Source organism: Ambystoma mexicanum, chromosome 1q (assembly GCF_040938575.1).
Source record: "Ambystoma mexicanum isolate Mex_15411 chromosome 1q, UKY_AmexF1_1, whole genome shotgun sequence".
Lineage (NCBI taxonomy): Eukaryota > Metazoa > Chordata > Amphibia > Caudata > Ambystomatidae > Ambystoma > Ambystoma mexicanum.
In genome coordinates this window covers 40714170-40737946 of record NC_090922.1, presented here as the reverse complement: position 1 = coordinate 40737946, position 23777 = coordinate 40714170, and the positions used below count along the sequence as shown (strand labels likewise).

The 23777-nt window shown below is 46.8% G+C and overlaps 1 protein-coding gene across 3 annotated transcripts in view; it reads left to right on the top strand.

The window, feature by feature from the left end:
* The window catches only part of AP1G1 (adaptor related protein complex 1 subunit gamma 1), a 1918561-nt gene that overhangs the window by 334494 nt on the left and 1560290 nt on the right, over positions 1 to 23777 (top strand). For all 3 annotated transcript variants that reach the window (XM_069635469.1, XM_069635470.1, XM_069635471.1), the window contains one exon: positions 15941 to 16037. In XM_069635469.1, the coding sequence (XP_069491570.1) occupies positions 15941 to 16037 (97 nt within the window). The remainder of the gene's footprint in view (positions 1 to 15940; positions 16038 to 23777) is intronic.

Sequence of the window (23777 nt, the reverse complement as noted above, 5' to 3'; positions counted from 1 at the left end):
TGCGTCCCATGCAGGAATGGTTGGCGAAACAGTGGTCTCAGGCAAGTAGTCAGTGGGACGATCTAGTGGTCGTTTCGCCAACACTGGTACAAAGCCTTCACTGGTGGACAAGGGAGAATCTCACACAGGGGAAACCCTTTTACGATCCCGAAGTACAGGCAGTAGTCACTACAGATGCATGTCTGACGGGGTGGGGAGCTCACCATCTCCACCACACAGCTCAGGGTCTCTGGTCTCACTCAGTGGCCAAGAACCACATCAACCTGCTAGAGCTTCTGGCAGTATTCAGAGCGCTTCAGGCGTTCGAGCCCCACCTACGAAACCTGTCAGTGCAAATCCGGACGGACAGCACAACAGCCATGTTCTACCTGAACAAGCAAGGAGGGACTCGCTCGCCAAATCTGTCCAAACTGGCCCAGAAAATCTGAATATGGGCACTCAGACGGAACATCTTCCTGTCATCACAACATGTTCCAGGGGAGCTCAATTCCCTAGCGGATGCTCTGAGCAGAGACTCCCTCCCAGAGGAACACGAATGGGTTCTACACAGAGAGGTCGTAGAAGATATCTTCTCTCAGTGGGGTTTCCCCACTATAGACTTATTTGCCACAAGCGAAAACAGACAATGCCCAGGATTTGCATCCAGGTTCCCCCAACCAGACTCCCAGGGGAACACCCTGTGGATGAACTGGTCAGGGATGTTTGCGTACGCTTTTCCACCAACTCCTCTCATCAGGAAAGTGGTGAACAAGATGAACAGGGAATCGATGACGCTCGTCCTAGTTGCTCCCATGTGGGCAAGACAACCGTGGTTCCCACACCTACGCAGGATGGCGGTGTGCAAGTCCATCAAACTTCCAGCCTGGTACAACCTACTGTCCCAGCACCAAGGTCAAACAGTGCACCAGCAACCCCACTCAATGAACCTGGCAGCATGGCTCCTGAGGTCATAGAGTTTGGACATCTCAATTTGCCACAGAGGTGTATGGACATCCTAAAGGAATCTAGGAAACCAAACACAAGGCACTGTTACTTTGACAAGTGGAAGAGGTTCGTTATCTGGTGCCAGAGTAGACAAATCAACCCGGTTGATTGCACTCCTTCCACTATTGTTACATACATGCTCCACCTGCTAGATGCAGGATTGGTTTTTAACTCACTGAAAGTACACCTGGCAGCCCTGTCGGCTTACACCACTTCCCATAGCAAGGTTTCGTGGTGGAAAGTACCAGTAGTTAAAGCCTTCATGGAAGGAGTAAAGAGACTTCACCCTCCTATTTCAAACCCACCACCAGGGTGGGACCTTAATGTGGTGCTAGCCAAGCTCATGGGCCCCCCTTTCGAACCCATGCATAAAAGCAGTCTCAAACACCTGACTTTTAAGACGGCCTTCTTAGTAGCTATTACTTCTATAAGAAGGGTCAGTGAAATACAGGCTCTGTCAGTGCAGGATCCCTTCTTTACTGTCCATAAAGACAAACTGGTTTTACGCACACACCCTAGGTTCTCACCTAAATTTATATCAAAATTCCATGTAAACCAGTCCATCGAGCTTCCGGCTTTCTTCCAGGACCCGCAAAGCTCGGCTGAGGTGAAACTACACACCCTAGATGTGCGTAGGGCGGTCTTATACTATGTAAATAAAACCAGACCGCTAAGAAAAACAGATCAACTGTTTGTCTCCGTAGCTACAGGCAGAGAGGGGATCGCGTCTCTAAAGGTGCCATCTCGAAGTGGATTATTAACTGTATCCAGCTGTGTTACTCACTTTCTGAAAGAACTCTGCCATTCATGCCAAGAGCCCACTCTACTAGAGGCATTGGGGCCACTCTGGCTTTCATTGCAAATGTACCCCTTGACACCATTTGCAAAGCAGCTACTTGGAGCTCTATTCACACTTTTACTCAGCATTACTGCAATGACACCCATTCCAAAGCAGATACACAAGTGGGACAAGCGGTTCTAAGACACTTATTTGCTCATGACCCTTCTCACATCCCACCTCCTTCTTCAGGTACTGCTCGCTAATCTATGCACAGCATGTGATCTAAGCAGATTCCACAAGCCTCAGAAGGGATACATTACTCACCGTAATCGTATTTCTGATGCTTGTATCTGCTTAGATTCACATGCGACCCACCCTTCCTCCCCTCTGAGAGAAGGCACATGATTGCTTGTAGTCTTACCTTTCTGTCTGCTTGGATTATCTGTACTCGCGCTACTCCTCATGCTACCTCATGTCAGAAAAAATACAATCTGAGGATCCTAGACGCGTGAGGGATCTTGGGTACAGTGGACGTCACACTAGGGATAGTATTACTGGCACGCCCTGTGTCGACGCCCATTTTCGAGTTTCGAAAAACAAACTGTAATACTCCGCAGCTTCCACTAGATGTCGGCCTATGCACAGCATCTGAATCTAAGCAGATACAAGCATCAGAAATACGATTACGGTGAGTAATGTATCATATATATATATATATATATATATATATATATATATATACACACACACACAATACGTTCCCTAATGCTACAAATGACCTGAGAGTCCAGCCCTAAGAAGTTGGGCGGCTTGTGTTCAACAGTACAGTTGTGCGTAAAAACGCACAATCGCGCAAGTGAAGTAGAAAGTGGGTCTTCTTCGGAGGGCTGTAGCAAGTCAGGAAGGGCCTTGAGGCGGTGAAGAATTGGTTTCCACTAATCGAATAGGATCTTCCCTTGGCAGCAGAGCAGTTTTCAAAAGGTGACAATAGCTAGGAAGCCCCAGCTACCCCAGCCAATATCAAATACCTTTAGGGGATATTCGTGCGTAAAAAGGGATTGGTTGTGCCAGGGGGCTACCAGTAAGTGATGCAAATACTCACCGACCCTCGGCGCAGTCCAGACCAAACTTTGCCAGTCTAGTCGAGGTCGCTAGTAGGTTAGTCCTGCAGTTTTGCAGCGCTCCAGCTCTCAGCGGCTGCAGGACAGAACAATGGTCTGTGACGGGACAGTTGCCGTTTCTCCGCTTCCGAGGAGGAATGAAGAAAATTCCGGTGCAGCAGGCATTAGGGCACAGGAGAGCAGAAATAGCAAGGCACCTATAGCGACCGTCACCAACAGGTAGTGACGAGGGATTCACGGGTGTTGGGCTGCGTTACGCACTCTCCTAATTCGGGACCTAGAGAAGCTAGGCCTGCAAAATTTGGCAGGAGAGGGCACAGGACCCTAAGCAAGCGAAGTCCCAAATCTCGGGCTTCCACTCGAGATGGCAGTGATTATGCAGGATGCTCTGAGGTAGAGCTCGACAGTTCACTGGATGGGCCAGGAACACTTCCAAAGGGGCTCTTTCGGTGAGTAGGCATGGGATGCCGGGAGTAGTTGTTCTCACTACTCCAAAGGGATGAAGCGCCCTGGCAGGCCTTGTTGATCGATGAAGAAAACAGGGGTCCGACGGTACAGCAAAGGGTGAAGGGTGCCAAAACCTTCTAGAGCGTCTCCAGCGGTTTCACAATTCAGTTTCTTCATGCAGGATATTTGACTTCTTCTGTAGTTCGGGGAGAACTCAGTTGATCGACCTGGAATGGATGCAGAGCCCCTTCTCGTATCCAAGATTAGCTTCGCACCAAAATCGAGGACTTCCATTTGAAGATCTGCTCTCATGCAGGCATCGCAGTCGTGGACAAGTCATGGTCCACGTTGGTCCCAGTCATTCAGGCTCACCAGACATCCTGGCACCAGTAGTATGGATTGGGACCAGACAGTCCCAACCAGCTTCCTGGGCGCACACACATGACGGGCGGAAGGCCGCGAATTAGATCGGTTTTAGCCGGAGGTGCATGCCCAAATAAGGAAAACCCGGGTCTCTCGACCTGGGTGAAGGCATGGGACAAAATGGCCATGGTACAGAACAAAAGACTTTGTGGCCACAGTCTTGAACCAAAAGTGGTAAACGCGGTGAGATTCAGTAAAAAGAAGTTAAACATTATAAAAAGTAACTGCTGCCACCAGTTTGTCCCAGCCACACTCGTACAATCACCCAAAAATTCATTCGATGGTGTCTAGGGAGATGAAACAAAAAGGATCCCGGCGCACAGCACTGGAAGGTACATTGTGCACTGTTAAAAAGTTAACAAGGAATGGCAGCCTAGTCAAAGACTAAGGGAAACACAGTTTACCAGTACTGACAGTCTGAAGGATGTGTTGGTTTCCCCATAGCACGTGAGAAAAAGCCCAGGGGAGTTCAGCTGAAGGCTGGGCTCCACTGGAAAAAGTCAGGATAGGAAAGCCAAATAAAAGAAAATTGTTGTGGGGGTGCTTTGGGGAGGTTCACAAATAGAGGAAAAATTACACACAAATGAAATCTTTCCTAACAGTCAGCATGTGGGAAAAGATCACCACGGACAGATGGTTGCTGGATGCACTCGGACAGGACACTCGGACAGGGGAAACCCTAGGAGTTCCTACATGGGTGTCCTTGTATCATTCCGATTCAGTGGCAAGAACTACACGGGCCACAACTTCTGCAGGAGGTGCGGTCCATGTTACGGAAGGGGCGTTTGAGCCCGTCCCCCAGTGGCTCTGGGGCTTCGGAGTACATTCCAGATACTTTCTAATGCAAAAGAAGATAGGGGTTTGTAGGCCAATTCTGGATCTACGTCGTCTCAACAAGTACTTAAAGTCCCAAATGTTCCATATGGTCCCGTTGCAGCATGTGCTCGGCCAGCTGGAACAGGGAGATTTTGTTTAACTACAACAGGCCTGCATTGAGTCTGTCCTACCCCAGGGAAACGGAAACCTCTTGGCTGAGATGCATCAGGGACAGGTCTATTGCTCTTGGGATAAGAGATATGTGGGACAATCTTGGAACTGTGCCCCATCCTTCGAAAGAAGTAAACTAGGATTTGGTTTGTTAGTCCAGTACTGAGCCACAGTGAATCTAGTAGCCTACTTCGTCCAACCTGGAAATCAAAATGTTGTGTTTGGAATCCCATTGAACTAAAGTAGATATCTTTTCCATGAGAGTGCTCATGATTATAATTGTTTGGACTATTTTCAGTTCATACTACATGGACAACTAGCACGCATTGTGATCAATATTGTCCTAATGGTGGGGAATGTTCCTGAAAATCTATTGCACTTTATATTTTGTCCCCTATTATTGCCATTGTAAGAAAACCATGGGAAAAGAAATGCCCTTCATAAGGGTTTGTTGGTTTATACAGACTGCATTATTTATGGTGTAGTAGATAATTGTATACTGAAAGCATGTTGATTTGTAGAAAAAGTCCTGGGGGCAGACATAGATTAAACATAATTCAGCCTGGCTGGTTTTAAAGATGTACAATTTCTTATAACATTGAATTTTAATGTTCACAGAATAGTTTGATATTTAATTTTCATTGGTGCATTTGCTGAAGTACATATGGTTTTATAATGTTATGTACATATGTAGTGGATTTATTCATTTTTATTTATTTTGCAGGCTGTAGATACTTTTGTCCATTTCCATCAAATATCTCTACTGCGGACATACTAAGTATTAATAAATAGCTCCCACAAGCGGTAAAGCTTCTGATTTGATTTAGGGAACAGTCCTGCACTTTAGGTGCAGGGCAATTGCTTATTTCATTCGAAGACTGTTTTAAAATGATTTGGACTATTTATAGGAAATTGCAATGGCATTTGATACATTAGTTTTTATGGTAGTTGTACATGGGTGAGAATTATTTCATAATTTCGTTTTTTTAAACGTTACGTTTTCCAACACTAAATGTTGGTAACACACTACTGAGTGACATGAATGTAGATGCCAGAGCATAAAATAAAAGGAAGAAAATACCTTTACCTAAGAAAAAGTTTCCATCTCTAGACTGCAACATAAACGTGCCTCCTACGGAAGATATAATCTCTTGTACTGTTCTGCAAGTAAATGCGAAAACCATCCCAAATGTCTTTAAGCCTTTGGCTGGCTGGGACCAGACTGATGTAAAGTTCCTCTCCATCATTAACTTTGTCCAGTTCTCAAAGCTATTCTGTGTTAGTAGGAGCTCTGGTACATTTTCACATTTTGAGCACATGTTTAACATGTGAGATTGTAGAACCTAAAATTAATAGGAGAAACTTTACCTATGTCACCTAGTAAGTACTTAATATGAGCTAGAAAAGGAGGTATACCGGTAATCTCTGAAAACAGTATTCACCGCTGTCAACCAAAAAGAGGAGATATATGTACAACCTCAAACCATTTGGATAAAGTCAGTTGGTGCATGTAGACATTTAGGACATGCATCGCTGGCACCAGTAGCAAATTTGGCAACATTGGAAGGAGTGTAATGAAGCCTATTGAGTATTTTAACTTGAATAAGCAAGAGTCTTTGGTTTAATGAAACATTTTGGTTAACAATTATTCCAGATGGAATCTGAAACCTGATGCTCAAAGTCAAATTTCCATCGGGAACTTATATGGATGGAGACAGACTAATTATGCCGAACTAGTGTATAGAATGAGTAGACCAGTTTTTTTTACGCCCAGTACCTTGTACAATGCAATTTATAACTGGATGGGCTGAATTTCGTGAGGAAGGGTGGATTGTCCACTTTTAAAAGCTGATTTAGTGTGATAATATTGTAAATTCACTGTTGGATCATTACCCAATTTCTCAGAGAAGTCCCCCATGTTAACCAAGTGACCAGTAAGGAACATGTCACCCAGCACCAGTGATCCCTCCTTGTCCCAGTGATCCCTCCTTGTCCCCATCTATTACGTATATTGATATCAAATGACGTGGAACGTTGGGGAAATTCACAAAGGGATGTTCCTTTTGTAGGGTAAGGTAAATTCAATCAGCGATTCAATTTAGAACATACGCTGACCACACATACTACGAACTGGATCAGATGTACAGGATTTTCAATTTTATTTTAACATGTGGATGATGGACATAAATAAGGTATCAATAATGAATAATTTGGGCTTGGGCTACTAAGTAGTAAAGCTCAAAATCTGGGGATGATAATCCACCCATAACAAAAGGGGCTACCATGTGTTTCAATCCAAGTCTAGCTCGCGCATGGCCCCAGATTAAATCAAACGAAGTATACTGAAACGCCCTGCCTGGCAATATCAGTATGTTGGGGAAAAAATAAATAAATGGCAATTTGGGAAGGATAATCATCTTCATTAATGAAAGGTGACCATATAGGTACAGGTGTAATTTCGACCAAGATTGAATCTTCGATATGAGTAATAGGAAAAATGACTCCAGGTTATTGTCGAATAGTGTTTTATGTGACCTAGTAATTTTAACACCGAGGTATAAGATGGATGTTTGAGACCGTTTAAACCCTAAAAGGTCCCTTGATGGAGGAACTTCATTAGTAAGGGGAAACATCCAAATTATTCCTATTAATACATAATCCTGAATAATGACCAAAATGCTCAATGTCTTTCAGTATATGTAGTAGGTTAATGTCAGGATCGCGGATGTATGATGGGATAAGTCATTTATAACACACCTGCACACCAGTGTTTTTAGGTGCGACAAGACACCGAGGGATTCAGGGCGGGTTTGCAGGTCAACGGGGGGGAAGAACGAGACAAACTATCTTACTAGGCCTGGTCTTTCAGATCGTACAAGAATGAGAAGTGCAAGGGGAAAGGGGGGGGGAGAAGTGTGAGAAGTGGAAGGGAGGGGGAGAAGTGCCAGGGAGAGGGACAGGAAACTGGGCAGTGATGCTCACAGTAAGTGCAGCACAGGGGCAGCACAGCTCTGGGTAAGTGCAAGGGGCTGTAGAGGTTAGTTACACCCCCCAAGTGCGTGGAAGCCCGGAAGCGGTGCAGGGGTGACTGATCAAGAGAGCCTGGTACCCTATGCCACCACAGGCCTACACTTACATATTTAATGGCAGCTGACCACTCTCACTAAGTCACTTAACATCTGCTTACTCCCTAGCACTTCCTTCTTTGGTAGACCTAGCACTTACCCCCCGCTTCCTCATCCCTTCTCTCTCTCTGCAGTTGCACGTTCTGAATGCTCACAAGGCCTAGTAGGTCTAGTATGTACAGAAATATCATTGGCGTACATATAGTGGACTGTTGCAGTCTTCAGTATCGAAAGCAGCAGGAGCTCCACTGCAGGAGCAGTGCCCCCTTCCTGGATGGGTGGGCCCACCACTACGGTAAGCCCTTGGGCTTTATTCAGACAAAACTAGCCAATTATGTGAAATCCTGGAAATATCTAGATTCGACTTCAATTTAACTCCGTAATTTCGCCGCATCTAGCAATCCTGACACCACAAGCATCTGAGCATGGTGAAATTGCTTTTGTATATTATTTCGTGGCAGCCGCACTTGCTAAACCACGAGGTTTGGCGCTCCAAGATGGCTGCTTTGCATTAGCAAGCCATCTACATCTGTGTTGCCACACAGCCTGTACAAGTCTGGCTAGGATTGGCTGGAGCCATCCTATTTGCATTGCCCCCATTTGCCGGCAGGCGAGAAGCCGGCCCTCCCTCTAAGGCACAACCTCGAATGCTCACTACTTGTCCCGAGCCTGTCACTAGCTGTTCACGCCTTCTGCTAGTACCCCTGCCCAATAACCTATCCAAGGTCTCTCACACCACATCTACTTGTTGTGCTGCTCGTCATGTCCTCTCATTTATCGCCTAATGTCGCATTGCCAATCGAGCTCTGAAGTTTGCTGTTATTCCCTCCTGCAACACACATCAGGCCGTAAGTACTAGAACCGGATTCTTCTATACTTATAATAGAAATCCCACATGGACCTGCGACTCGCACTATTAAATGCCTTAAATGGCCCATTATGCCACTTGTGAACCTTGACAATTTTCACTGCCTAATGCTTTTGCCCATTGTCCACTGCTTTCACTAGCCTCCCGAACTGCCTTATTGAACACTCTGGCCCGACTGTGCAACCACATCCCGCCACGCTATTGCACTCGGTGCCCTCCTACTAGCGTACCGCCACGTTATATGTAATCTATGCCCTGATTGAAATGATTGTGATTATAACTCAGTGTCCTACTCGCCTAATTGTGCCACTTTACATGTAATCTATGCTCTGATCTGATTACGAATATAATTCACGGCCACTACTTGCCTATCTGCTTTCACTCTTCGTTGCAATTGGGTACTATGCGTATTATCCCGCCACGCTATTGCACTCGGTGCCCTCCTACTAGCGTACCGCCACGTTATATGTAATCTTTGCTCTGATTGAACTGATTGTGAATGTAATTCTGTGTCCTGACCTGCCTAATTGTGCTTACCTCATCCGCTGCAAAGCATGCCTTGCGCTCTACCCTAAGCAACCTCCCAACTATTCTATGTAATATATACTGACCCTTAATCACCTGCCTGTAGCTACGTTTGCTGTTTTTCCCTACTGTGGGTTCATCCTATGCTGCCTAGTCGTAATACTATAGTATGTCTCAGCCGATAGTCATTTCTATGCATTTCCCACGGTGCTCCAACAACGTATCTATCTCATATTATATACTATGGCAATGATCAAGACTTGCTTAACATCATCTTATGCACCGATGCTTTGTTTAAGTGAATGTTAGGCCCATGCTTATGTGCTTGTTGTCTGTGTGCATTAATGCACCGTTTTTCTACCAATCAGTCCGGCCTCCTCGAGGCCCCGGCCCATAGATTAAGTGACTTTAGACCATTACCTCCAGGATCTTATCTGACTATTGTTTGTCCAATTTAACCACCACACTTAACCGTGATTAAGGTGTGTGCCCAGTTATTATATACCCCCCTGCCAAACATGTAATTCCAAAGTATAGCATACTGTATAAAGATGGCCACCACTTTCCTCTCCACTAGCTCTGTAGAACTCTGCAATAGATTAGCTTCACCTAAGGTTGAACCAGTCCCATCCAATCTGACCAGTTTGGTAGCTGACAACCTTAGCTCTGCCCTACCTAAACCTGTGACACAAGTCCCGAAGCCTATGCCACTCTTCCCTGCACCATTAATTATTGCAACCTTAGACTACGGGCAAGACTTGCTAAACTATACGAACCACTTACTAGTTCACTACCACCGACTAATAAGAAAACTAACTGCCTTGCCATTAGAAAGACTAATAATATTAACCAGACCACATCCTCAGTGATTCCTTACACCACTGCCAGCCTGACTACAACTCACACTACTATGTCAACTGCTTCAAATTCATAAAGGCCTTGCCAAGCGACAGCCAAACTAGAAGTACACCCCCTCAAAGGTGCACTATTAAACGTAAGATCCCTCGTTGCCCATGCTATGGACATCGCCGATCTAATAATAGAAGAAAACCTTGATTTCCTTGCTATAACGGAATCCTGGCTACGCAATGCCACAGGGCCCTGCTTATGTTAGCCATCCCAGATGGATACACGATATCCAGGCAAGATAGAGACGGAACCTGAGGTGGAGGAATCGCTATTATTTCCAAAGCAAGCCTATCACTAAGACTGGCCCCTCCACAAACCTCGCCTTCATGTGAAATCCTCACTGCCAAACTCCCTCTAATGAACTCAGTGACTTACTATCCATTTACCTTACAGACCACCTGGCCCCCTTGGATCTTTCGAAGAGGATAAACACAGCCTACTAGCTAATAATCTGAAAACAACTACTCAATTACTACTAATGGGTGACTTTAATCTAGGTTTTAACGATCCAGAGGACAAACATGCCTCTGAAGTAACCAATATCCTCTTGGCCCTAGGATTATCACAGAAAGTTAATAAACCCACTCACAGCAAAGGTAGAACGCTAGATTGGGTAGCTGATCATAATTGTACAGCTACTATCACCACTATCCCGCCACTTTCGTGGACTGACCACTCACTCGTGTCCTTCACTCGATCAACCACCAAACTTCCTTCTATGGCACCGCAACTACCGCCACCCTGCCTAACTAGAAATATAAAGAACATAACAGTGGATAAAGTGATCCCTGCTATTCTCCTGACTCTTAAGTCACTGCCTGATATTTTGGACCCAAGCACAATGGTCCATGAATACAAAAAAATAATGCTCTGCACATTAGACAAAATTGCCCCGCTCAAACAGAGAGCTACCAAACCATAAGCTCACCTAAACAATTGGTTCACCCCACAACTAAATGATTTACGCAAACTAAAAAGGAATTGCGAAACGGCCTGGAGACACTCTCCATCCAATGAAAACAAAGGCCCAATTACGACGGTACCATATTTATTCAAAATACTTGACAAAGTGGCATACATCCAGATCCAAAAATACCTTGATCTGCATAACTTGCTGGGAGCTAGACAGTCTGGCCTCCATCCATTACATGGGACAGAAGCCGCCTTGATCGACCTAAAAACACAGGTAGATGAGCTGAGCGACAAAGGGAAGACAGCTCTTCTCCTATTACTTGATCTCTCGGCTGCATTTGACCTGATGGATCACAAGTCCCTATGTATACACCTGGACTCAGCTCACTCACTTCTCTACTTCTATCCATCTCTCTTCAGATGGATAGAATCGTTCCTGAGCGCGAGGGCAATGAGGGTGTTTTCCCAATCAGCAGCAGCGGACCCGACACCCATCCAGTGTGGTGTACCCCAGGGCTCCTGTGTCTCCCCTACCCTATACAATATATTCACCAAACCATTGTTCGATGATCTGGACCTTCTGGGTATCACCTACACTAACTATACAGATGATAAACAGATTCTCCTCCCTCTTTCAGGGGATCACATCGCGGACCAGGCGTTGGTGAATAGGGTCTATCTCCTCATCTACCACTGCTTATACTTGTAAGCTTATCAGGGCTGGTAAGCCGTTCCTCGCCAATGACCGTTGCATGATCCTGGCGAGAGCACTAATACTCTCCAGGTTAGATTATTGCAACGCCCTATTCAGTGGCGCTAACAAAGCTATTATCAAAAGGCTACACATCCTTCAAAACAATGCCTTAAGAGCTGCACTAGGCCTAAATAAGAGTACATATCTCTTCGAACAGACGACATCATAACTGGCTTCCAACCCATAACAAAATACTAATAAAAATGGTCTCCCTTACCCACAAAGCACTAAACAATGCGGCCCCTAGCTACCTAATAGACAGACTAACCGGAAGAACCTCCAACAGACCGACAAAAATGAATAATATCAACTGCCTTGTGGTACCTAGATTTAGACTCACTAAAATTGGCGGTAACATCTTTCCAGTGAAGGTGGCCAAAATATGGAACGCTCTGCCCCACGAGCTAAGAGTAGACCAACCATATCCACATTTCAGAAAGAATTACATCAACTGGCTCAAATCTACTGACTACTAACCTTACCTTGTAGCCTGCCCACCATGGCTGACTCCTTTCACAGTCCTGTGAACCAGAGAACCTAACAAACTTGTATATCTGTGGTAATATTGTGAGATACGGATATATCGTCTTATCTTTGAAACATGTTGTAACCCTGCTTTTGCTGTAAATATAATGCATAATGTGTCCGAATGTGAAACTATTTGTAACCTTGTAAGCTTTGCACCTTCTTGTTGCTGCGCCCTTTCACCTACGGGGTCTGGTGTGCATTATAAATAAACAAACAAACCCGAGATGCATAATCCACAATGTTTATGCTTCAAGTGTACGCACGCTGCTAGTAGTGCAAACAGTAATGGGGAAAGGAGACACCCTTGGCGGGTTTCTCTGCCCAGAAAAAGAGGCACTATACCCAAAAAAGTGATGGGTGGAACGGTTGAATTAACACGAATCACTGGCATTGCTCTGGGGCAACCTTCCAGACCACTGTTTTTTAGCCTGTCTGCACCATTGCAAAAGTGGTCCAGCCATATATAATCAGTCAGGTGCTGACACCAATGGGAGCAGCTTGGATATGAGCAATAGTAAATATGTACCCAGGTTTTTGTCGAATAGTGTTCTGCATTGCAGCGCCGGGTACAGGCAACCTCGATCACGGGTTTGATCAATTTAGAATAATTATGCAGGATTAATCCGAGGCCAGTACAGCTGATCAATTAAGGTCGGTCTGGACGGCTGTTTAGCAGCACCCCTAGAATTATTTAATCATTTGAATAGTTAATTTAACTATTGATCTGTTTGCTATTCTAATATGAATATTGTATGGATATCCTGTTTTGCATCAATGGCCCTATCCTAGGTTAAGCTATTGACTAACTGACTGACTTGAACCATGAATGACCCAGACGACGAAGAACATCAGTACTGCCATCCAAGGAGAGTTTGTTGTATGTCGTTTGTTCTACAGCAAAAGATCCCTGTGCCAACAGATGGGCAGTAACATGCCAACTTGCCCATTTTAAAATGAAACATTTAGCATTTTGATAGTGAAACAGTTTCAGGTAAAAAGATTTACATATCTACATATGGTTGGCGGAGCTTCATCCCCCACTTCCCAATACCCACTGTGACAGACCTTTCCATGTCATTTCCCATACAACACTTGAAAACCTGTAAAACCAATATGCACATTGATTTAATTTGTTTCTGATTTCCTAGCTTTCATAAGAGGGGAGAGGGTCACCCTCATTTCATGCTCCTTCACAGCCTTTCCTCATTTTGTATCACACTCCTCTAGATATACATGTCCATCTATAAATTTCTGTTTTGAGCCTGCCTATAGTTTTGTGTCTACCTCATGAATCCATACCGCCAGGGGAGAGCTCCCCAACCAGCACTGAATTCTAGTGGTCTGGAAAGGTTTACGAAACGCAGCAAGCAGATTCCAGCAGTGTGAAGGACACAAGTGGGAAGCCAGCCAGCAGAACATGGCCTCGCAAAGAAGACACAATGAAGGCGACCCAGAACAACCTAGACTACCAATGGAGGCAGAGAGAATTGGGGTTTTTGCCGTTTCCTACCCCCAAGGCACATGATCAAGGCGCAAACACGCTGATGCTGTAATCACTCGGCCCAGAGACTGTTCCAGCACATAGTTCCCAGCTCACCAGACATGGAGGACAAGTAGTGCCCCAAAATACCAACTGAAGATCAGTCCCTGGCACAGGGTTCAGCCAATATGGCCAGATCTGATACTTAAAATGCAGCAGTGGTTCAAATGGCAGGTATCCTCCACCAGATAAGTATACCTGCTAAGCTCAAGAGGACTTAATAAAATAACTCAGCAAGACTGAGGCAGAGTTAATGTTTCCTCTATAAATCCTTACTCATGGACTGCCCAAGCCAGCTCTCCAGTCCCACACTATGCACATGAATATAGCATTAGGCTCCCAACCAGGTTAGCCTGAAAAAAAAATCGCCAAGGGCTTGGGGACATCCCTACAGGTCGTCTAATGGCAGACCTCGGTCTAGGGACTGGTTTAAGCCAGTCTTCACCACTAAAGAGCGTGCATGGCTCGGCTCACAAAGCGCCAAAGTGTACTTAATGGCCATTTTAGGTCTGCCTTGTGGTTGCCTTCAAGAAAGCCACTGGCCGAAAGCAAATGAGTTAACAATGGCTACCATAAATGTACATTGAGCTACTATTGCATTGTATTGGCTTGCACCCCTAGTGAACCAATCTGAGTCTTGCTCATACCCTACTCCCCTAAACCAAAATGTCAGACTCAAAAGGCTCCTCTGTCCTAGGAGCCACGGGGCTAAACTGAGGACTATATACACAAAAACTGATGTAGTGGCAGGGGGGTTTCAGTAGAAGTCCCTCTGACTATTAACATTTGAAAACCTCAAAATACAAGGGGAAAAAAGCAAGAAGGGTAAGGGGTCACAGAAAATGAGCCACAGAACTCCCAAAAATAGACTTCTGACTTAACGGACTTTATTCAGCAATGTGTCGAATGTAATCTTGGGTTTACCGCAGTGGAACCAGTAAGTCACTGGGCTCGTCAGTGGCGCATATAACCCTGCAACTGATTTTTTTTTCAAATTTTCAAACAAACGCAGTAGATTAGGAAGCTCTGCCACTCCCACATACATGTCCATGTGTAGCTACATCTGTATCACTTTCTCTTTTTCCATAGCAACTCTAAACCTGGCTGCAGAACTCTGTGCTGTTTTTACGTGGGGTCGTCAATAGGCTCTCTGGGGTACATCAGTAATGTACTCCCTAAAATTAGTTGAGTTTGCCACCAACCAGTGGGCTCCCTTAAGCCAGCTATGCAGCATCACTAACAGAGGGAATACTGGGCATTGGTGTTAACAGACTGAACAAGCATATACTTCTCGTCTGAGTCTTTAGATGTGCACTCCTCCGAAAAAATAAAGTACAATAACATCACACCTGAACCAGCGGTCAGGATATGCATGCTCCAATTGTGATACAACTCCCAGCATTGTTCACCAGTGGTGGCTGGCCATGGCTGGTCGGAGTTAAAGTACAAAACATCTGAAAGGCTCAAAATGAGTACCTCTGGTTTAGGACGTTGGTCCCCAAGTTGATTAAATATTTTCCAAGCCCTCCCACCCCACACTCTTCCAGGACACTTTCACTATCAGTAATGTCCAGAAAGACTTGCGGTAATTCCTCTCCAGAGAGTAATTCTTTCTTGTCTATCATGCATTCCCATAAAAAAAAAAAAACTTGGAGCAGAATGACCTGGAGAAAGTGCTTGTGAAATGTGTACCACTCCCTTTTATCAATAGTTGCCAATGCCATTAGTGGTGGCCACTTGGTACACATATGAATTAATGGGGACAGTAGTATAGATTCTTCTTTCAGTTCAAGTAGTGAGTGCGATAATTGATTGCTTTGTGTGGGTGGTGGAATATTGATGGAAGGGGCGAGTTGCATTTGTGCTCCCTGTATGAGATTTGTGTAAATGCTATTGTGGGCCGTTGTTTTGAGATCACAATTGCTAATCAGTCAGTTATAACTTTATTTCGTTGTTAAGCCATAAAGGTTGTCACAAAATAAAATACATCACAAATAAAATATACAGACATTTGCTAATTTTCTTTTGTCTTGCAGGCAGCTCTGTGTGCAGTGCATGTCATCCGGAAGGTGCCGGAACTCATGGAAATGTTCCTGCCAGCTACAAAAAATCTACTGAATGAGAAAAACCATGGTACGTGTAGGCGCTCTGGTCTTACTGTAGTGGATGCTTTGGGTTATTCTGAATTTGTAGTACAATGTTATGTTAGGATTTCTTCTGCGCGTCGCTGCCGTTTGCAAGAGATTTCAGATTCTGCAAGAGATTGAAGTTCCAGATCAGAAGTACCGTTTGCTCTGCATGATTTAAAGCCTTTTAGGTGTGAAGTGTATGAGGCACTAATGGCTTTGCCTGGGAGGATGGCCTCGCAAGTCACGACTATAGGGTGGGAGTGTTGGTCAAATGCTGGTTATGTCAGTTGTAGTTGGAGTTGAAAGTTTGTAACGTTTGAAGGCTGGGTAGGGGGGGGATCTTTCTTTAAAGCTGTGTGCGATTGTATGTTTTGCATATGATTGTGCAGGGTTTGTAATTGCTGGGGGCTCTTTAGCTCCTGCTTCCAGCCTAGGAGATCCCGGTTAGCTTTTGACACCAACAGCTACCAGGAGCTACTTTTGGCTCCCGAGGCAAATGGTGCCATACAAACATACCTATGCGGCATTAACGTTTTGTATTTGGGAATGCTTACAAAGAACCATTGGCGATATCTAGAAGACATTTAAAACACAATTGTATATAATGGACACCATTTTTGCATCTCACGTAAAAGTTGGTTCTCTTGCGTCATGCAACCATAGGCGGGCCTGAAAAAGCTGGCTACAAAAGCCTCACCTGAAGTTGGTGAGGCTACGTCACGCTTCCGTCCCTATGCATGCCAGCCCCGCAGCTCACCCCTATGTCACCAACGTTTCACACCCAGTTCCTGTTTTTCTGCCTACTGTGGGTGGGAGGTTGGGATTTTGCTGCGCTCCGTGACTCCCCCTTTTTTGGGAAATTACTCTTAGCTGTCCATTCCATTTTTTCTTGCCATTGGTTTGACTTTTCTTTTCATTTTTTATTATAAACGTGGTACCTCCCTCCGACGTATGGTGTTTACAACGGGATTCAAGCAATGCAGCCGTTGTAGGAATCAATTCTCAGTGGCTTATCCTCATCATGCCTGTGTCTGATGCCTCAGTATCCATCACCCGGTGAGTACATGCGTTTTCTGCTGCGGAATTCACCCAAGGTCTTGCCGTAGTCTGCTTTCCATGTCACAGCTGGTGTTAAAATTAATTTCTGAACTCTGACCTGGTGGGCAGTGGTTCAAAGGGCCAGCCTAGTTTCTTGGAACAGTGTAACGTTCTGGACAAGCCAGACCAATCGAGGTAGCATAGGCGGCAGTCAAGACTAGGTCTCAGGAGTGCTTAGGGTGATTGAAACACCACAATGAGCACATACAGTAAACAAAACCACAAATTACTCTGTGAGGTGTATATCAAATATATATATATATATGTATATATATATATATATATATATATATATATATATATATATATATATATATAAAAGGCCTTTTAAATCAAACAAAAAGTAATTATTCAGGAGTATTTACAAAACCAACACAACACTAATCTAGCAAACATATACGCAGTAACCAATGGCCAACAGGGATATTACTCCGTACAGTTCCACAACCTGCAAAGAAAGGAGTTATACAGTGCAAATATCTCTGTGGCAGTCCTTCACAATTCACACCCTAGCTAAGAGGCAGTCCCGTCCCTAAAATGAGTGGAGCCTTCAGCTCAAAAGTACTTTCGGTGCTGGCGCACGCAATCGTGCGGTTAAGTCAAAGCGGTGTCTCTTCAAGGGGCAGTAGCGACTCAGGAAGGTGGGTGAGGCAGTGACAAATAAGTTCCCACTATTCGAGGAGGGTCTCCCCATGAGGGCAGAACAGGATCCAAGAGTTGGGAATGGCTTGATAGCACAGGCTAACTTTATAAAGAAGAGTGGCCCTAAGGGGACATTTGTGCCTAAAGATGGATGAATGCGCCAGGCGCCACCGTTGAGGGTTGCAAGTACTCACTGACCCTCGGCACACTCAGGACCAAACTTCGGCAGTCGATTCCACTTCGGTCGCAGGTTCAAATCCTGCAGTTGCGTGGCTATGCAGCTTTCAGGGGCTGCGTTCCAGGAATGATTCTGTGGCGGGACAGTGGTGATTTCTCCCCCCTGATGAAGGGATCAGGCCAGTTCCGCTGCAGCAAGTCTGACGGCACAGGGGGACACAGCAGCAAGGCCCCCACAAAGTTTGTCACTACAGCAGACAACAGAGTGACCGCATATGCTCTGGTTCAGGCGTACTCTCGTAATGCCAGACCTAGGAATGCTAGGTGTACGAAACTCGTCGGCAGGGTGCCATATACCCAGAGCTTACAGTCTCCAAAGGCTCAAGTCGAAACTCGAGACGGTGGCGGTCCCAGGGCAAAGGTCCCATATGAGCTAGTCAATTCACTGGAACACTTCCGAAAAGGCTCACTTACAGGTTAAGTTGGAGATGTCGAGAATAGTATGTCCCTCTATTCCAATGGGTCAAAGCGCCCCTGCAGGCCTTCTAGGTTTGATCAGAAACCGGGGGCCCGATGGGACAACATCGGGCTCAGGGTGCCATATCTTACAGCGGTTCACCAGCGGTTCCATGGATCTGCTTCGTTGATACAGGAAACTTGGCTCCTTTACTAATTTTGGTGTGAACTCAGAAGATAGACCTGGAATGGGTGAAAGATGCCTTCTCTTATCCAAAATCTCCTTCGCTCCAAAACGAAGCAAAACCAATGAGAGATCTGCTCACATACAACCATCCCAGACATGGACCAATCGCGGACCAGGTGGTCCCAGTCATCCCAGCACACAAGACATCCTGGCACCCAGGAAGTGTATTGGAACTAGACCGCTCCAGCCCACATCCTGGAAGCGCACACACAAGGCATTGCGAAGCCCACGAAAAACTTTGGTGTACGTGGGGGTCTGCATGACCAAATAAGGAATTTCTCGGGTCTGCTCGACCTGGGTAAGGCAAAGGGACAAGATGGCCAAAGGACAGAACAAAGGACCTTGTGGCATGGCCATTTTAGACACTGGCCACTGTCCTGGGCCAAACGCGGTATGGACCATTGAAAAGAGTTCACGATGCATAGAAAGTAACAGCTGCCACCAGCTCTGTCCAAGGCACACTTGTACATTCACCAAAAATCCTTTGAGGGTGTCTAGTGCCTTTAAAAATGAGACACCCCAGCGCACTGTAATGAAAGGTACTTTGTGCACTGATAAAATGTTATTAAAGAATAGTAACCAAGTACTGACCGTCTTAAGGACATGTCAGTTTCCCCATAACAAAATGAGCAAAAGCCCAGCGAAGTGCAACAGAAGGCTGGGCTTCACTGGCAAAAGTCATGCTAGGATGCTCAGACAACAGCAAAAAGTTGGGGGGGGGGGTTCACAACTGGAGGGAAAATTACCCATAAATGGAAATCTTTCCTAACAGCTGGGACCAATACCGAAGGCGACCAAGGACTTTGTACGGATCAGGAAGGAGGCCAACATCGGTAAGAGGGGGACTGTGCCTGCAGGTTCTGTATGGGTTTCAGCACCTGCCCTCTGTACCCTTGTGAAGACTGTCTCCTCAGTTCCGGGGTCTTCACAGGACTACTTGAGGGGAACCCCCAGGCAGTTACACCCGAGAATACCTCTGGGTGGGAAAATGCTAGTACCTCCAGGTGGGAAACCATCTGGAAAGATCTACCCGGTACCGCAAGATTTGTTCACCCCTGACAAGATCATTACGGTACTGGGGGAAAAGCACATCTGGCTCAGCTATTCGAACAGGCAAAAGTTGCCTGAAAGAGGCCCAAGCCTCCAGGGTTGATTCAGTGCCGTCTGATTCCCCGGTTTCCGCTTGGGCCAAATTGGCTTCCGCAGTCAAGTCATCGAGTACTTCGGTAGCAAAAGAAAAACATTCTCTTTCAGTTACTGCAGTTGAGTCTTTGGACTTCTCAGTACTGAAATAGATGCACAGGTCCTTCCGTAAGAAGCATACGCATTGTCATTCGAGGCCAAGCTTGGTTATGGCTTCTCCAAAGAAGCACAGACTAAAGAAATTGTCCGTTGTCGAAGTTTCAACTTCGGTACCGGTGAGTCAAAATGACCGTATTAGTCTAGATTCTCACTCAGAGGAATTTGATTTTTCTAAAAATGTCAGTTCCTCCTGAAGAATTTTTTTTAGTTCTCCAGTCAGAGCAAATACTTCAGAAATTGTGCCACAGTTTTATTCTCAAATGGAGGACCTTTTGGCAGAACCGTTGCAGATCCCAACAACTCAGTCGGGCCACAACTGGTTTTAACCAATATTCAGGTTCCCAGGCGGGAAGTATTTTAACTTTTACAACCCGGCTCAACAAACTAATAGGATGGACTCTTCAACATCTCCTTTTAGATTAGAAGAGAATCAGTCTGAACTGTCAAATATGGCTAATGAAATTACCAACACCGTTCTGGAGACTGTTAACTGAACCCTTTTTGGAAGTATTGGTACAACGAATTAAGGACAAGATGACTCCAGTGCCTCCTCAGGGAGCGGGTCCCATACAGGCAGCTCCTTTACCAGCGCCAGTGTCGACTGAGGGTGAAGACAATGCTCCTCCTCCCAAAAAGCAAAAGGTGTCTAAGGACACCGATACAGATTCGGATGACGACACCGCATCTATTTCGAGGGGATTGGGTCCTCCGACGTATTCCATAACTATGACAGTAATCACCACAGCTGTGCTGCTTCGGAAAATCTTTCTGCGTCGATGACGTTGATACGCCGTCCTCGAGGGCCTCCGTTGAGCTGACGTCACCGGATGTTAGAAGTAGGAACCCACGGCGCCTGTAGCCTAAGTTCCGTTTTTTCCGCGAACGTGTTCGCTTCGGAGATCTCAGTGCGCCTCGATTCTACTGAATGCTGTTCTTTCGGTTCTTCGAACCTGTTTTTTCATTGCTATAACGAATATGACGTCTTCGGCTTCTTCCACCTCACGGTCCGGGTTTAAGAAGTGTCGGGTGTGCGGGTCCAAGATGTCCCTGACGGATACGCACGACGCTTGCCTCTGGTGCCTCGGGGAGGACCATGATACGGACGACTGTATCGACTGCCAATCGCTCACTTCGAAGGCCTTGCGGGAGCGTAAGAAGCTGCTGTCGGTTGGTAAGTTGGCCAAGCCCTGGAAGTCGCGTTCCACTGGTCTTTCGACGGACGATTCGAGGGGCGACTCTCTGCATCGTCGTCGTGAGTCCGAGGGTTCTCGGTTTGGGAGTTGGTCCCGCCATTCCTCTGCCTCTTCGAGGCACTCCAGGAAGCGCCGTCACAGGTCACCTTCCCCGTCCTCTTCCGAGGAGTCCGCTGGTCAGCGGGTAGCTTGTACCAACAAGCATTCCACTCTAGATGAATGGGATTCATTCCGAAAGGAGATGTTGGCGAATTTTCAATCGTAGGGCTCCGGTCCGGCTGCGCCGTCTGAGGACGCCGGTCGAGGCCACGCTAGAGACACCGCTCGTCCGGCTTCAGGCTCGAGCAGTCGTCGCGACCACCGGGCGGCTTTGAGGTCCCGGTCGGACAAGGATGGTTGTTCTAGTCATGCCCGTTCCAGGTCCCGTTCTTCAACGCCATTGAGACCGCGAGACTCTGATGTCTTCGAAGAAGACATCGACGCGGGGGCGCCGAGGTCGTCGACGGACTCTCTCGAGGCCCCGTCTCCGAGGAAGTCGTCGACGCCTAGGCTGTCGAGAGACACGCTCAGGGCTCTGCCCTCGAGGCCTGTGTTGACGCTGTCGGCGCTGCGCTCGACGTCGACGCCTTTCGAGGCAGCCTTGTCGGAGGTACCCCGTGGCACGGTGGCACCCCCAAGAAAGGCGATGGCTAAGGCTAAACATGTCTTTGTACCTTTTTCTGTACCCTATTTCCAGCCTCTAGATTATATTTCTGAGGTGCATGAGGGGTCTGAGGAAGGTGAGGTTCCTGCATTGGTTCCTGATGACATTTGTTTCTGGTCAGTCAATTTGAGGACCTGCGTCAGTCGCTGCACGACATCAGTGGTTTAGACACCTCTCCGGAGGTGGAGTTTGGTAGGCCGGAGCCTGGCACGCATGCCGAATCTCATATCGGCGCCTCATGTCGAGGGTCACTGAATACCTGGGTTGGTCTGCCCTTCTCCGCAGAGTCTCCCGGCAGTGAGAAAGTCCTTGCCGAAGAAATATCGCCCAACCAGTGGCGACCCCTGCTACTTGACAACGCACCTTTACTCCGGAGAGTTTGGTGGTGCAGGCGGCTACAGCCCCCGCAAAGCAAGCGTCGTACCCTACCATCCCTCCTGATAGGGACGACAAACGTTTTGACGGCTGGGCGAAGAAGGTATTTTCTTCTGGGGGTATGGCGCTTCAGGCTGCCAACTCTGTTTGTGCCTTGTTTCGTTTCACGCACACTCTGCGGAACTGGATTTCCCTAGCGGCTGATCATATTCCCGAAGGGGTGGAACGGGATGGTTTCATTGCTATTATGCAGGATGGCAAGGACGCCATGTGTGAATCCGTTCAGTCGGGTCTGGACATGGTTGATTGTGTCAGCCGGTCCATGGCGGCGAGCACCGTAATGCACAGGTTTGCGTGGTTGCGGAAGTCGGGTTTTGCTCCTGATGTGCAAGCCCAGCTCCTCAACATGCCCTTTGATGGTGAACATCTTTTTGGCAGCAAGGCTGACGAGAGTCTTGAGAGGTTGCAGACCTCGAAAGCTGCAGCAAAGTCGTTGGGCGCTGCAGTCTGCCAACCTCCGCCTTTTCGTCCTAGGGGACAGCAATGGAGGGGAGGTTCCTTTCGATATTACTCGCCCTTTAGTAAATTGAGAGGAGCTGCTAGTCAAAGGGGCAACCGTAAGAGTGCCAGAGGTGGAAAACAAGGTACTCGAGGTGCCAAGGTCGCGCAAGCAGTTGCCTCTTTGCCCTCAGGTAATGCCGCAGCTGCTTCAGCTCAGTCATGAGGCCCATGCTTCTTGGGTTGGGGGAAGGCTGGCGCAGCATCTTGTAGAATGGCGTGCCATTACTTCAGATGTGTGGGCTCTGGAGATCATAGCCCACGGCTACTGTCTTCCTTTCCAGCAGAGGCCTCACGACAATCCACCAGGGAACCTTTCTTTGAAGAGTCTGGATCCGCTCCTTGCGCAGGAAATTCAATCCCTGCTGGAGAAAGGCGCTATAGAACTGGTGCCTGTAGCGGAGAGGAACAAGAGATGGTATTCCCCTTATTTTTTGATTTCGAAGAAAGTCGATTGAGACCCATCATGGACTTGCGCGGTTTGAACAAGCTCCTCAGGAAGGACAAGTTCAAGATGGTTACTCTTTCTCAAGTCTTCCAGGCCCTTCAACTTCAGGACTGGTTGGTGTCTCTCAACCTCAAGTACGCTTATTTTCATGTGCCGATCCATCCAAAGCACAAGTACCACCTGAGGTTCGCGGTTGTCGACTCGCACTTTCAGTTACGGGTCCTGCCGTTCGGATTGACCTCCGCCCGAGGGTCTTCACCAAGCTCATGGTGGTTGTGGCAGCGCATCTCAGGAAAGGGGGATTCACGTCTACCCCTTCCTGGACGATTGGTTGATCAGGGCGCGCTCTCCCTTGCAAGTCCTGGATCATCTGTCCGTCACCTGCCACTCCCTTCACAAGCTGGGCTTCTCCCTCAACTTGAAGTCCCACTTGACGCCAACACAGAGGCTCCAGTACATCGGAGCAGTGCTCGACACATCCCTGGGGCAGTGTTTTCCTCCCCAGGTGAGGGCTCGCCACATTCAGCAGATGGTGCACAAGTTTC